The 13,459-nt window shown below is 50.9% G+C and overlaps 2 protein-coding genes across 3 annotated transcripts; both read right to left on the bottom strand.

Moving 5' to 3' along the window:
• Window positions 1-11: 11 nt before the first annotated feature.
• Window positions 12-13,325, bottom strand: LOC106406750. Of its 2 annotated transcripts, XR_007325296.1 has the most exons (6): window positions 12,926-13,325; window positions 12,750-12,864; window positions 12,595-12,676; window positions 12,450-12,501; window positions 12,217-12,355; window positions 12-579 (listed from the first exon to the last, which is right to left on the bottom strand). XR_007325296.1 is itself a non-coding variant. In XM_013847474.3 (5 exons), the coding sequence occupies exons 1-5, from the start codon at window positions 13,277-13,279 to the stop codon at window positions 12,293-12,295; spliced, it is 666 nt and encodes a 221-aa protein (XP_013702928.1). In that variant the 5' UTR covers window positions 13,280-13,325; the 3' UTR covers window positions 12,167-12,292. The 2 variants fall into 2 exon arrangements, 1 of the variants encoding a protein (XP_013702928.1); XM_013847474.3 differs by lacking the exon at window positions 12-579 and having other exon boundaries at window positions 12,167-12,355.
• On the bottom strand, window positions 7,666-9,801 carry LOC125589103 (meiosis-specific protein ASY2-like). Its single transcript, XM_048761354.1, has 2 exons — window positions 8,977-9,801; window positions 7,666-8,887 (listed from the first exon to the last, which is right to left on the bottom strand). The coding sequence occupies exons 1-2, from the start codon at window positions 9,751-9,753 to the stop codon at window positions 7,907-7,909; spliced, it is 1,758 nt and encodes a 585-aa protein (XP_048617311.1). The 5' UTR covers window positions 9,754-9,801; the 3' UTR covers window positions 7,666-7,906.
• Window positions 13,326-13,459: the final 134 nt, after the last annotated feature.

Here is a 13,459-nt window from a genome sequence, read left to right as displayed (position 1 = left end):
AAGCTATTATGGGCCTTTAGATAAAAAGCCCATAGATTTCCCCCGTGAGCTTTGCCTCATGGCTGCGCCTGTGATTATTGGTTATGGCAGAGCAAGGCCTCTTGGGGGGAAGCCAGAGATATAATTCACAGAATGCCATCCAGTGCCATTCTACTGAACTCTTGCCACGTCAACGGGAACACAGAGATTGGTGAATGGGCGGCAGAAAATCTCCTGGAAACAGAAGCCAGAGAATCCAGGATACTATATGTTGATAGCAAATAGGCAGCTGCTGGTTTTTGGAGCAAGCTTGCTGAAGTTAGGACTATCACGAAAAATGCTCCTGGGAGGCTTGGATTGACACAGGCTCTGATGGACTGAATCAGCTGATGAAAGACGCTGCTGGTTATGCCATCTATCAGAAACAAACTTCAGATGAAGTTCTTCAAGAAGTTGGATGAAGGTGACCCTCATGGATCTTTTTTTATAGTTAAGAACACGTATTCTATATATCATCAGTCCGAAAACAATATGTTATACACATGGCGACTAATTTTCCTGCCATTAACACAATTTGGACAACGGTGGGGCTTGCTGGCTGTAGAGGATGGATTTAATCATCCCGCAAGGCCCAAAGAATAGAAGGCCTGGCCCAGACCAAGGAAAGCGATGGCTCGAATAATCGGTTTAATTCGGTTGGTTACTCGGCTTGTCTCTACAGTATCTCGAGTCGAGCGACGCCGACCAAGAGGCATCCGGCTCAGCGACCGCTCGGATGGATGCGGGCCTCTCGGCCCAATAAGGAAGGCCCACGAAGACGACTTAAGCTAGGTCAAGAACGACACATCAGAGGACTATATAAGGGGAAGGAACAGAAACGAGAAGGGGATCCGAAATCATCTGACTAACACTTGGCGGCTAGGTTAGGGTTTTCACCTTTGCTTCATCTTGCCGTTATTTGTACTTTTCCGGTAGCTCTTCGAGTTGCCGGCTTCTCTTCTGTCGCATTCTCTTTACATCTCTTGTAACCGATTGAACGTCTCCTCCGACCATAATAAAACGTCTTTGTTAAACCCACATCCTTTTATTACCGTTTTCCGATCAAACAGTTGGCGCCCACCGTGGGGCCTTTTTAGCAAAGTAACGTTAGTACTATGGTTGTCAGCAACGACAGTTCTTCGTCTGGCGAGGAGCGCGAAGCCCTCGAGGTGATGCCGGCTCCCGAGGTAACACCTACGCCTACACCAGTAACTCCGCTACCCCCTCCTGCGTCCATGGAAACCATCCTGGCACGCCTCGCCCTGCAAGAAGCGGCGCAGAAGGCGGCGGTCGACCAAATCACAGCGATAGCAAAAATACTCGCCCCTATCGCTGCAAACGCCGAAGCTTCAACGGCGCAGTACCGTCGACACCTGTTCGCCACTGAACGAACCACCAACATAGCACCTGCGCGGGATAACAATTACCAGAGCATCGGTAACAGCAACCAGAGCGCCGGTAACGACATCAACGCAGACACCGCAAGCGAGCTAGCCGCGTTGAAACAGTCGGTCCTCGACATCAACTCAAAGATCCACCAGGTGACGACCTCGGCGCCCCAAATCGAGCACGTACTCGCGGAATCTCTTCGCACACCCTTCACGCAAAGGGTCACCGGCGTACGGCTCCAGAAGATGGAGAAACTTCGTCTTCCAACCTTCAAGGGTCTCTCCGACCCTTCTACTCATGTTACGTCCTTCAACATAGCGATGCGACGCGCAAATCTGACCGACGAAGACAAAGACGCCGGCTTTTGCCAACTCTTTGTCGAAACCCTAGAGGGACCGGCCCTTACTTGGTTCACAGGCCTCAGAGAAAACTCCGTCGATTGTTTCCACGACCTCTCGACGGCCTTCCTGAAGAATTATATCATGTTCACCAACCAAGAAACGACCGTGTCCGACCTGTGGAACCTCACTCATACCAGCGGCCAAAGCCTCCGCGACTTCATGGAAAAGTTCAAGGCTATCGTCTCGAAAGTTGATATTCCTGATCCTATCGCTGTCGAGTCTCTGATGAATACCTTGCACGTTGACTCCACATTCCGTCAGGATCTCTACCGATACCCGACGAAATCTGTGTCTGACGCCATCGCTCGCTCAAACAACTTCATCCGCATGGAAGAAGACACAAGAGCAAAGTTTGCAAAAGAAGCAGCAGCGAAACAGCGACCCGCCCGAACAAACGACACCCGCCCTGAGCCCCGCCAGCACTCCTCCGGTGGAAACACCACTCAGAAGCGAGGCTACGTTAGCTCGGTCGACGACGAGGAATCGCCAAAGACAGCAGCCGTCACTCGAGAGAAAGCCTGGAACCACTGGGATCGAGACTCCGCCTCGAAGCAAACAAAGTCGTCCGAACCAGCGAGTTCAAACTCTGAGGAGCCAAAGAAATGGTGCCTCTACCACAAAAGGGATTCCCATGATACGAAAGAGTGCAAAGTCCTCATCGGGCAATTTTTCGACGGAATTACCAACGGGACAATTCAAATGCCCACCTCTCCAACGACACCGAAAAACACCAAAAGTTGGAGTAAGAACAAGGAGAAGAAGGCACAGAAGTCTCAGCAGAACACGGCCCCTAGCGAGGAAAGAGCGAGCCCTGAGCGCACTACTGTCAACAACGTCGGCCCCGCCAACGACTCATCAGAAGACGAACATCCGCGTCGCCGGCGACGAGTGGAAGTCATACTCTCTCGCCCTTGTGACTCTTCTGACGACGACTCCTCGACAATGCAATCAGATTTACGCGACAAACTGAACAGCAAAGTCGAGCAATCTCTCACTTCCCCGACAACAGATAAAGACCTGCGCGCACTATTGAAGCGAAAGAGCGCTACAAACGAACACGTGGGAAGCGCCGACCTCCGCACAACCATCTCAAAATTTAGCGCCAGGAGAATAGGTGAAGACGGCGACCTTCGCGACCAGCTCAATTCAAAGGCCGATGACCTGCGAATCCAACTAAACCGTTCGAAGAAGTCCGATCTGCGACGACGTCTCGAGTCAAAAAAGAAAAAGCCCGCGGAAGCTCCTCAGTTCGAGAACACAACCGACGATTTAAGGAAGCAACTCGAATCATTGCGAGCTACCCGCACGCCAAACATTAGCGTCATAATGGGAGGATCGCCTCCTTGCGGCGATTCAGTTCGAGCCGTCAAAGACTATAAGCGACAAGCCACCACTTCCAAGAAGTGGCCACTTCCAGTCGAAAATGATCACCAGATCACTTTTTCGGCACTAGATACCAAGGGTATCCACATGCCGCACAACGACCCCCTCCTCGTCGATCTCGACATCGGAGAGTGCCTAGTCGCGAAAGTACTTATCGATACAGGCAGCTCAGTCGATCTCATCTTCCGCGACACACTCGATAAAATGGGAGTCGATTTAAGAGATATGAAGCCTTCCTCTCGCACACTCACCGGCTTCAACGGAGCCTCGGAGCAAATGATCGGAACAATTCGTCTCCCAGTATACGCAGGTGGTATAACCCGTACCGTCAAGTTCTCCGTCATCCGAGCCAAAGCACCATACAATGCCATCCTCGGAACACCATGGTTGCATTCCATGAAAGCCGTTCCCTCGACGTACCATCAATGCGTCAAGTTTCCCGGCAAAGACGGAAAAACACAGACGATACGGGGAGATCAACAAGCCGCGAGAGAACTGCTGATTGCAACTGTAAAGATGCAGCAACAGGCTTCCCTCGTCAACTCCGTCAGCAAACCACTCCACAAGATATACCCCCAGAAAGAGGAAGTTCGAGAAGTCGCAATTGATGAATCCGACCCAACAAAAATCATCCGAGTGGGCGTATACCTGTCCGACGACTTATGTTCAAAGATCATCTCTTTCATCAAAGACAACGCTTCAACGTTCGCCTGGAAGACCTCCGACATGAAGGGGATCGACCCCGCAGTTACATCCCATGAACTGCACGTCGACCCCACGTTCAAACCCATCCGACAGAAGCGACGCAAACTCGGTCCGGAAAGATCTAAAGCAGTGAACGACGAAGTCGACAGGCTCCTCGACGCGGGTTTTATTACAGAAGTCCGATACCCCGAGTGGTTAGCCAACCCGGTCGTCGTCAAGAAGAAGAACGGCAAATGGCGCATATGCGTCGATTTCACGGACCTCAACAAGGCGTGCCCAAAGGATAGTTACCCACTCCCTCACATCGATCGTCTCGTCGAGTCAACCGCTGGCAACGAACTCTTAACCTTCATGGACGCTTTCTCAGGCTACAACCAGATCCTGATGCATCCCGACGATCGCGAGAAGACGGCATTCATCACCGACAGAGGGACCTATTGCTACAAGGTGATGCCCTTCGGGCTAAAGAACGCCGGTGCGACCTACCAGCGACTCGTTAATCGAATGTTCGCTGACCAACTTGGCAATACCATGGAAGTGTATATCGACGATATGCTAGTCAAATCACTCAAGGCCGACGACCACCTCAATAACTTGCGCGACTGCTTCAAGATCTTGAACGACTATGGGATGAAGCTCAACCCGGCCAAATGTACCTTCGGTGTCACTTCCGGAGAATTCCTCGGCTACATCGTTACTCAGCGAGGAATAGAAGCCAACCCCAAGCAGATCTCAGCGATTCTCGACCTTCCAAGCCCGAAAAACAGCCGCGAAGTGCAGCGACTAACGGGACGCATCGCAGCTCTCAACAGGTTCATCTCGCGATCGACCGACAAGTGTCTTCCCTTCTACGAGCTACTAAGGGGAAACAAAAGGTTCCTCTGGGATGAAAAATGCGAGGAGGCGTTCAATCAACTCAAGCATTATCTCACGACCCCACCCGTTCTATCAAAGCCAGAAGCCGGCGACACACTGTCTCTCTACATCGCCGTTACATCCTCCGCCGTCAGCAGCGTATTAATTCGAGAAGACAGGGGAGAACAAAAACCAATCTTTTACACAAGTAAAAGAATGACGGAGCCCGAGACGAGATATCCAACACTAGAAAAAATGGCCCTGGCCGTCGTCACCTCGGCAAGAAAATTGCGACCCTACTTCCAGTCGCACACGATCGAAGTACTGTCCAACCAACCACTCAGAACGGTTCTGCAGAATACCAACCAATCGGGACGGTTGACCAAATGGGCGATGGAGCTAAGCGAACATGATATCGTTTACAAAAATCGAACAGCAGCAAAGTCACAAGTCCTTGCCGACTTCTTGATCGAATTGACGCCAGAGCTGGAACAAGACCTCATCCTACCAAACGTAAACTGGATCCTCCACGTCGACGGGTCATCCACGAGTAAAGGATCAGGAGCAGGAGTGCAATTGCAATCACCAACAGGAGAACTAATCCGGCAGTCGTTCAGCTTCGGCTTCGCGGCATCAAACAACGAAGCTGAGTACGAATCCCTCATCGCGGGGCTCCGTCTCGCCAAGGCGGTGAAAGCAAAGCGAATCAGCGCTTACTGCGATTCTCAACTCGTCGTAAGCCAGTACCTCGGTGATTACGACGTCCGCAACGACAGGATGGACGCCTACCTCAAACTCGTCCAAGACCTCACGCGAGACTTCGAGTTCTTCGAACTCACGAAGGTTCCTCGCGGAGAAAATGTTTGTGCCGACGCCCTCGCCGCTCTGGGAAGCAAGTTACACGACCAGGTCAAAAGGACAATCCCGATCCATAAAATCGAGAAACCGAGCATCGATACGAAGGCAGAACAGGCCGCGATTATAGCAGCGATCAACGACGCGATGGACATTGACGAAGTAGAATCCCCCTCGCCAGATGATCACTCAACAGATTGGCGCAAGGAACTCATCGATTACCTCGCGGAGGGTTTACTGCCCGTCGAAAAATGGGATGCCCGGCGACTGAAAAGACGCAGCACGCACTACGTCGTCCTAGACGGAGAACTACACCGATGGACTGCATCAAAGGTACTACTCAAATGTATCGCCGGCGACGAGACGAGACTCGTCATGGCCGAGACACACGAAGGAGCAGCAGGCAACCACTCGGGCGGGCGAGCTCTCGCACTAAAAGTTAAAAACCTCGGATTCTACTGGCCAACCATGAATGCCGATTGCGAGACATACGCGCGCAAGTGCGATAAGTGCCAGCGCCACGCCAAAACCATACACAGCCCAACGGAGTTTCTCCACACCTTGACTGCTCCATATCCATTTATGAGATGGGGAATGGACATCATTGGTCCAATGCCGGCATCTCGACAAAAGAAGTTCATCCTGGTCCTCACTGACTACTTCACCAAATGGGTTGAAGCCGAAGCCTATGCCAGCATAACCGACAAGGAGGTACAACACTTCGTCTGGAAGAACATAATCTGCCGACACGGGCTCCCATACGAGATAATCACGGACAATGGTTCGCAATTCATCTCGCATCACTTCAAGGGCTTCTGCGACAGATGGCGCATACGACTCAACATGTCGACGCCGAGAAACCCGCAAAGTAATGGTCAAGCCGAATCGACGAACAAGACCATCATCGACGGTCTGAAGAAACGACTCGACTTAAAGAAAGGATGCTGGGCAGACGAACTAGATGGTGTCCTGTGGTCCCATAGAACCACTCCTCGCGGAGCGACGAAAACTACGCCCTTCTCAATGGCCTACGGCATCGAGGCGATGGCTCCCGCAGAAGTGAACGTGACGAGCCTACGCCGGTCGCGAATGCCACAGAACGCTGAAATCAACCGCGACATGCTCCTAGATGCACTCGACGATATCGAGGAAAAGCGCGACCAAGCGCTACTCCGCATCCAGAATTACCAGCATCAAATCGAGAGCTATTACAACAAAAAGGTCAAGTCGCGCCCTCTCGAAATGGGCAACCTCGTCTTAAGAAAGGTCTTCGAAAACACTAAGGAGTGGAAGGCCGGCAAGCTCGGAGCCAACTGGGAGGGACCATACAAGATAGTCGAAGTCATCAAGCCAGGAGTATACCGCCTCGAGACTTCGACAGGCGAAGCAGTACCGAGAGCCTGGAACTCCAAACATCTCCGCCTTTTCCACCCTTAGCCTGGAAACACAAACCCGAGTGAATGCGCCACAAAGGCCACTTTCACTCGCAATCTACTAATCGAGTAAAAGCGCCATAAAGGCCGCTTTTACCCAAAAAAAAAAAAAAAAAAAAAAAAAAAAAAAAAAAAAAAAAAATCGAGTGAATGCGCCACAAAGGCCACTTTCACTCGCAATCTAAGAACTACGAATGGCTTGATTCCCGCAAAGGGATACGTAGGCAGCCCAAAGAAAAAGGGTCCAGCCGAAATAAAAAAAAATATATAAAAAACCTCCCCGAGGAATCGATCTCCGAAGCAGACGATCACTTAAGCGATGCCTACTCGAGCACGCCCCGGCTCCTCGAACAAACGTATCGGCACTCGCATCCCACGATTGAATACGTCCTGATCAGACATGTATTCACGGGATCGACCGCGTTGCGACCTAAACCAACACGGCCGAGACAATGACTCCGATTCATCCTATAATTAACTAAGTAAGGTCTGGCCAACCAAACGCTTGAAAATTACATTGGGATCGACTCGGAACCGTCAAAGTCGAAAACTCTTAATTAACAATTTAAACTCAAAATGGCAAACGGTCGCGACTCAAAGAGGTCAATCGAGACAAAGTCATAACAAGTTTAAAATTATAATGATTCGACATCTCGAACAACATTTACACCGAACAAGCAGAGTCACTTCAAATCTTGAGAAGTCACGATTTTGATAGACAAATCTAAAGTAAATCAGTCCAAATCACCAAAAGAGTTCGAGATAGCGAGAAAACAGCAAAACAAAAGCCTCGAGGGCAAAGGTTCAAAAAAAAAACTACAACAATGAGTCATATAAGACTCAAAAGAAAACAACATACAAGAGACGCTAATCCTCTCGGTCGCTCTCACGATCGTTGAGGGCAGAAAGCTCCGAAGCCCTGACACTCGACTCGCGAGCAACCTCCTCATTACCTCGACGAGACCCTTCAGCCGAAGTATCCGAGAGCACGAGGACAGGACCACCGTCTTCAGCAGCATTGGTCCCCCGATTAGGCGTCTCCCCCTCAAACGCAGCCGAAGAACCCTCTACAAAAGGCGTCGGCTCGTCGCGGCGCCCGTCGATTGGATCAGAGGGCGGAGTAACAAGATTTGCTGCGGTCTCTGGGTCGATCAGACCGACATTGGACCCGTAGGGATCAAGACTCGCCAAAATACGAGCATCCACAAACTGGGAATCCAATATAAGAGGAGAAAGCGTGAGATCCACCTCGGGTATCTCACCAACCTCGAGCTCCTCGGCCTCCTGCTCGTATTTTTTCTCTTGCTCCGCGAAAAGATCGATCGTGGCTTGCAGGATGTCGCTCCCAGCCCTCTTCAAGGCTTCGAGGCATTTTCTGGTCCCAAAAGCTTGGCTATGAAGCAACCGAGCCTTGTCGTAAAGGCTTCGACGTTCCTCTCGGGAGCGAATCCTGGCGAAGCGACGGTTAGCCTTTGCAGACATCTCGGCCTCAACCCTTCCTCGTTCCTTTGTCACTTCCAAGATCCTGGAATCTCTAAGGCGCTTCATCTCTCTTTCATGAGATGCAGCGAGCGAAGCTTTCTCGCCCTCGAGCTCAGCGTTCTTCTGCTCGAGTTCATGGATAATCCCGCGAGATGCCACCAAGTCGGCCTTGAGTTCGTCCCTTCGAGCCATCGCACGAGTGACCATCCCGTTGAGCCTCTCGACGTTAGCCTTTGATGTACTCAGCTGACGAGCAGAAGCTTCCTCCTTCTCCGCGTGTTCCTTCTTGGCCAGCTCAAGTTCAGTCGAGACTCCTTTCAGGGCAGTGTCGTACTTATCAATCACGACGTTCATCGCGCCGTCTCCCTAGACGAACAAGAAGATAAAAATCATAAGAGAAAGAGAAAGAGACAACAAGTAATGCAACAAGAAGGGGAAGAGGTCGAAGTGTTTACCAGCAGCTTTGCCCTCGCAGCCTCCTCGTATTCATCCCCGAAGATGAGGTCCCTCACGGCAGGAAGGGATTTTGCCCTCCCTCTAAGCTGACGAAGAAGCTCCCCGCACTTCTCGGGAACGTACGCCAGAGGGGCCGGCCCCTCGTAGTGGAAAGAGACCTTATCCGGAAAGTTAATCCCGGGAGCCCTCCTCAAGATAGCAGAGCCGCGAGGAGACGTGCCGGTCTGAACGGCCCCCGCCCCAGTGATAGCCGGAGTCTCCTCGCTAGGAAGCGTCAGAACAGGAGATCGCACGTCATCGTCGATCTCGTCGTTGTGCCTTCTCACCAAAAGCGGCGACTCACCACTATCTTCGTCGGAACCGTCCGGGATGGCGGCGTTAAGGGAAGCCTCAGATCCATCTGCTTCCCTCGCATCATCTCGCTCTCTCGAGACTTCGGCCTCAGAAACCTCCTCTTCAGGCCGAGTTTCTTCGTCTTCCTCCTCAGTACCAGTCGGCTCCTCGGGGCCCTCCGATTGAGCCTCAACAGACCTCTTGGTCTTCTTCCTCTTCTTCTTCTTCTTCTGAAGATCACCGGAAGGGGGGACGCCGCTCGCCTCCTCGGCGTTCTCCTCGGCTTCCGAGACACCCCTCTTCCTCTTCCTACTTTTCTTCGCAGTCGCAGCACCGGAAGGAGGAACCTCGCTAGCGCGAGGGACAGCCGTCGAGGGCCCGCCCCCGCTAGTCAGTCCTAGTTGAACGGCAAGCATCGCGCTCAAGTCTGGAAGAGTTCCCATTCTCTTTGCCTCGTTGACTTGTTTCTGGATATCTCTCGGAAAAATTTCCAGCCTCTTCGCGCGAATAGGAAGAACTGTTGGAAGATCTGACCTCCACCCTCCTGAAAACACAAGGCAGAGAGGTTAGCACGCGACAAGCAAGCCATACGGCCAAAAAAAAAATATATACAAGAAACGGCGAGAGAACGCACTTCGAGCAATCCGATCTTTAAGCTCGTAGGTCTTCTCGACGGTGATCTCAGACCAACGGTAGATTCTAAGCAAAGCGACGGCTTGAACGCTCTTCAAGAAATCTTCGGGATAGACGGGGGACGTAGGATGGCCAACTGCGAACAAAAGAAAAGGAGAATCTCATTAGGAACAACAAAGTCAGACGTAGTTCGCGACAAGGTACTCTACCACAGGATCGATTCCAAAGAACCCGATAGTCCTCCTGAGGAGGCTCCTCGAAAGCCGAGACGTCGGATTTAAGAAAGAAGTAAGAGCGCTGCCAATTCTGCGTCTTGTTCGGATGACCGGCGCATACATTACAGTTTGGTCGCATTTTCACCGAGTAGGTTCCGTCCTTCATATCGGTTATCGAGGTCATCTCCTCGAAAGATCTGACGCTCATCGGCATATCGATCTGCTCCGCTAAAATCGATAAGGTGACGGCCAGTCGCAACGAGCCGTTCAACAGTTGGCTAATCGCGATGTCTCGCCGCCTAGCGTACGCAGTGATCAGTCGCGGGATCGGGAACCAACAGCGAGTGTCCTCCTGGAAGTAAGACTCGTATACCGTCTGATATCCGATCGGAGGAGACCAAGGTCTCTGCTCTTTCGTGGGGATAAGGAAAGTTACGCCCGTAGCGCCCTTGGATCGAAGAACCTTCTTCACGCTCCTCGGGGTAGATTTAGTCTCTTCTACACCCTCCCAGTCTTGACCAGCCACGAAGGCAGGGCGAAGCAAGTTGGGTAGAAGCCTCGGAAGCTCCTCGAAAATCCCGTCAGGATAGAAGGTCGTTGGGACTAACTCAGCTTCGGGATCGTCATTCTCAGGAGGATCGCCCTCCATAGGGCGAGCTCTCAAAGTAACCGAGTCGACAGGCGTCGCCCCGCTCTGCCCGTCTCTCGCGCAATCCGTCGCGTCGCTAACAGCGACGTTCTCATTCCCTTCCCTCGCAAGCCTCGTAGCATCTGCGACCAGAAGCCTTTGGGAACGAGATAAATTGGCGGTGTCCATCATCGCCGCATGGTGGGCAGATTCCAGATCCCCGAGACGACCTCCGTCGGGATTCCTTGCCGGCGTCGATGTCGCCGCGACCGATTTCCCTTTTTGTTGCCTCGATAATCTCGGAACCGATGACATAGTGGAGATCGCGTCGAATGAAGGTTACAACACTTAGAGAGATAAAGGAAGGAGAGAGAAAGTACCTTTGATCGCGGAGGAAACTTGAAGAAATGAAAGGGGATCCACGTATTTATAAGGAGAAGAGAGGGAGGAGTTCGAGGCATCATCATTAGGTCTATTCGGGCCTAAATGGGCCTCGAAATTCCCCCTAAATATCCAGCGGACCCTCGCGGCGTTTCAACTCCCCGAGACACTCGTGAAGGGAAAAAGAGGAAAGGTTCGAGGTGTCATTATTAAACCTAAATGGGCCTAAACGGGCCTCGAATTTCCCCCAAAAAACCCCATCGACTCCCGCGACTTTCCGGCTTCTTATCTTAATTAACCAAACGGTTATCCTAAGATCGATTAAACCGGTGAATTAGCCGGGATTTGCCGATCAAAATCTGAGAGCCTGAGACTCAACGACCCCGAGAGAAGGCACTACCGCAGCCTTCCCGCGACTCGTCAACCCATCGTTTCAAACTCCCGACAGGACTACTATTCTTTCGAACCTTCGAGTTCCAGAATCCATCATGAGCTTGTCGACTCTCCGCTCACCGATGGACTGGGGGGACTTACTGTAGAGGATGGATTTAATCATCCCGCAAGGCCCAAAGAATAGAAGGCCTGGCCCAGACCAAGGAAAGCGATGGCTCGAATAATCGGCTTAATTCGGTTGGTTACTCGGCTTGTCTCTACAGTATCTCGAGTCGAGCGACGCCGACCAAGAGGCATCCGGCTCAGCGACCGCTCGGATGGATGCGGGCCTCTCGGCCCAATAAGGAAGGCCCACGAAGACGACTTAAGCTAGGTCAAGAACGACACATCAGAGGACTATATAAGGGGAAGGAACAGAAACGAGAAGGGGATCCGAAATCATCTGACTAACACTTGGCGGCTAGGTTAGGGTTTTCACCTTTGCTTCATCTTGCCGTTATTTGTACTTTTCCGGTAGCTCTTCGAGTTGCCGGCTTCTCTTCTGTCGCATTCTCTTTACATCTCTTGTAACCGATTGAACGTCTCCTCCGACCATAATAAAACGTCTTTGTTAAACCCACATCCTTTTATTACCGTTTTCCGATCAAACACTGGCTAAGTATTTGTTCCTATATACCACAATGATAACTTATAAGGTGATTCACTTCATCAAGCAGTAGCTTTGTAATTACTTCAAAACTGGTCAGCCAGTTGAGGAAACTTCTGCAGCAGCCAGGTAACTCCCTTAATAGCAACCTAAACGCAAATGCAAAAGATAGTTCAATATGCATAACCTGGCAATGTCAAATGCATCCACACACTAAAAAAAATGAATAGTAGTTGATGTTACCAGAACTGTGTCTCCAGGTTTGATAGCAGGCTCAACACAGTCCCTTCCATATCTGCATACAAAACGCCCGTCAAGACAAATTGGCATTAATGTCGGTCTGTAGTCGAAGCAATGTAATGTTGTGTAGAGAAGAGAGAGTGCTTACACAATCTGTCTCTTGCCATCAATAACTTCAAGCTTGTAAAAGCTGCAACCTTTACTAAACGGGAAGTTCTTGCCTTTCCATTCTGTTTAGAACTTATCATTACAACAAGGTAGGCTCGCGTTTATGTCATAAAGAACCTATCTTTGGAAACTAACCTAAATGCCATGAAACGCCAACAGCTGAAGAGTCCTCTTTGGAAATGTCATCTATCACGAACTGAAGATCCGTACTCGTTGCTTCGATGAACTTCCCGAAGAAGTCCAGAATCGCCTGTGTCAATGGTGTTAGGTAAAGAAAGCTCTGAGAAGGGTGAAAAGTTCATCGGTTTTACCGTTCGGCCAACGAAAGGGGAAGAGAAGACGAGATCCTCGTAGAGGCAGTCCTGAGCTATGAGGTCTGTGACGGAGGATAAGTCATGGACGTTGATGGCGGCGTAGAAGCTGGAGACGACCTCATGCGCTGGTGTCGGAGCTGTTTCGAGGACAACGTCGTTGGCTGTCTCCGACGGCGACGTGGCTGCTTTTGCAGCCAGACAAGAGGATGGGAACAGTTGTCGACGTGTACGAGTGGCGATTGTTGGCTTCAGGACTGTGTTTCTGAGGGAGAAGAAAGGAGGAAGATCGTGGGGAGGGACGAGAGACGGAGGAGAAGCCAGAGAGGAGATGAGAGATGTAGTGAAGCTCATCGTCTGTTTTGTCTTGGATTTGATTTTTACCGAAGGCCCGAATGGCTTAGACATTTTTTTAATAGTGGATTATCCACAAAACTCTTTTTACGGCTAATGGAATATTCAGTATTCACTTATGCTATTGACAATTGTGGAATTTTCTTTTGACAAAATTTGAAGTTGATGCATAAACATGAG

This window comes from Brassica napus, chromosome C6 (assembly GCF_020379485.1).
Source record: "Brassica napus cultivar Da-Ae chromosome C6, Da-Ae, whole genome shotgun sequence".
In the NCBI taxonomy this organism is placed as follows: Eukaryota; Viridiplantae; Streptophyta; class Magnoliopsida; order Brassicales; family Brassicaceae; genus Brassica; species Brassica napus.
Note: the sequence above shows the minus strand (reverse complement) of the source record. Positions and strands in the feature narration are given on the sequence as shown.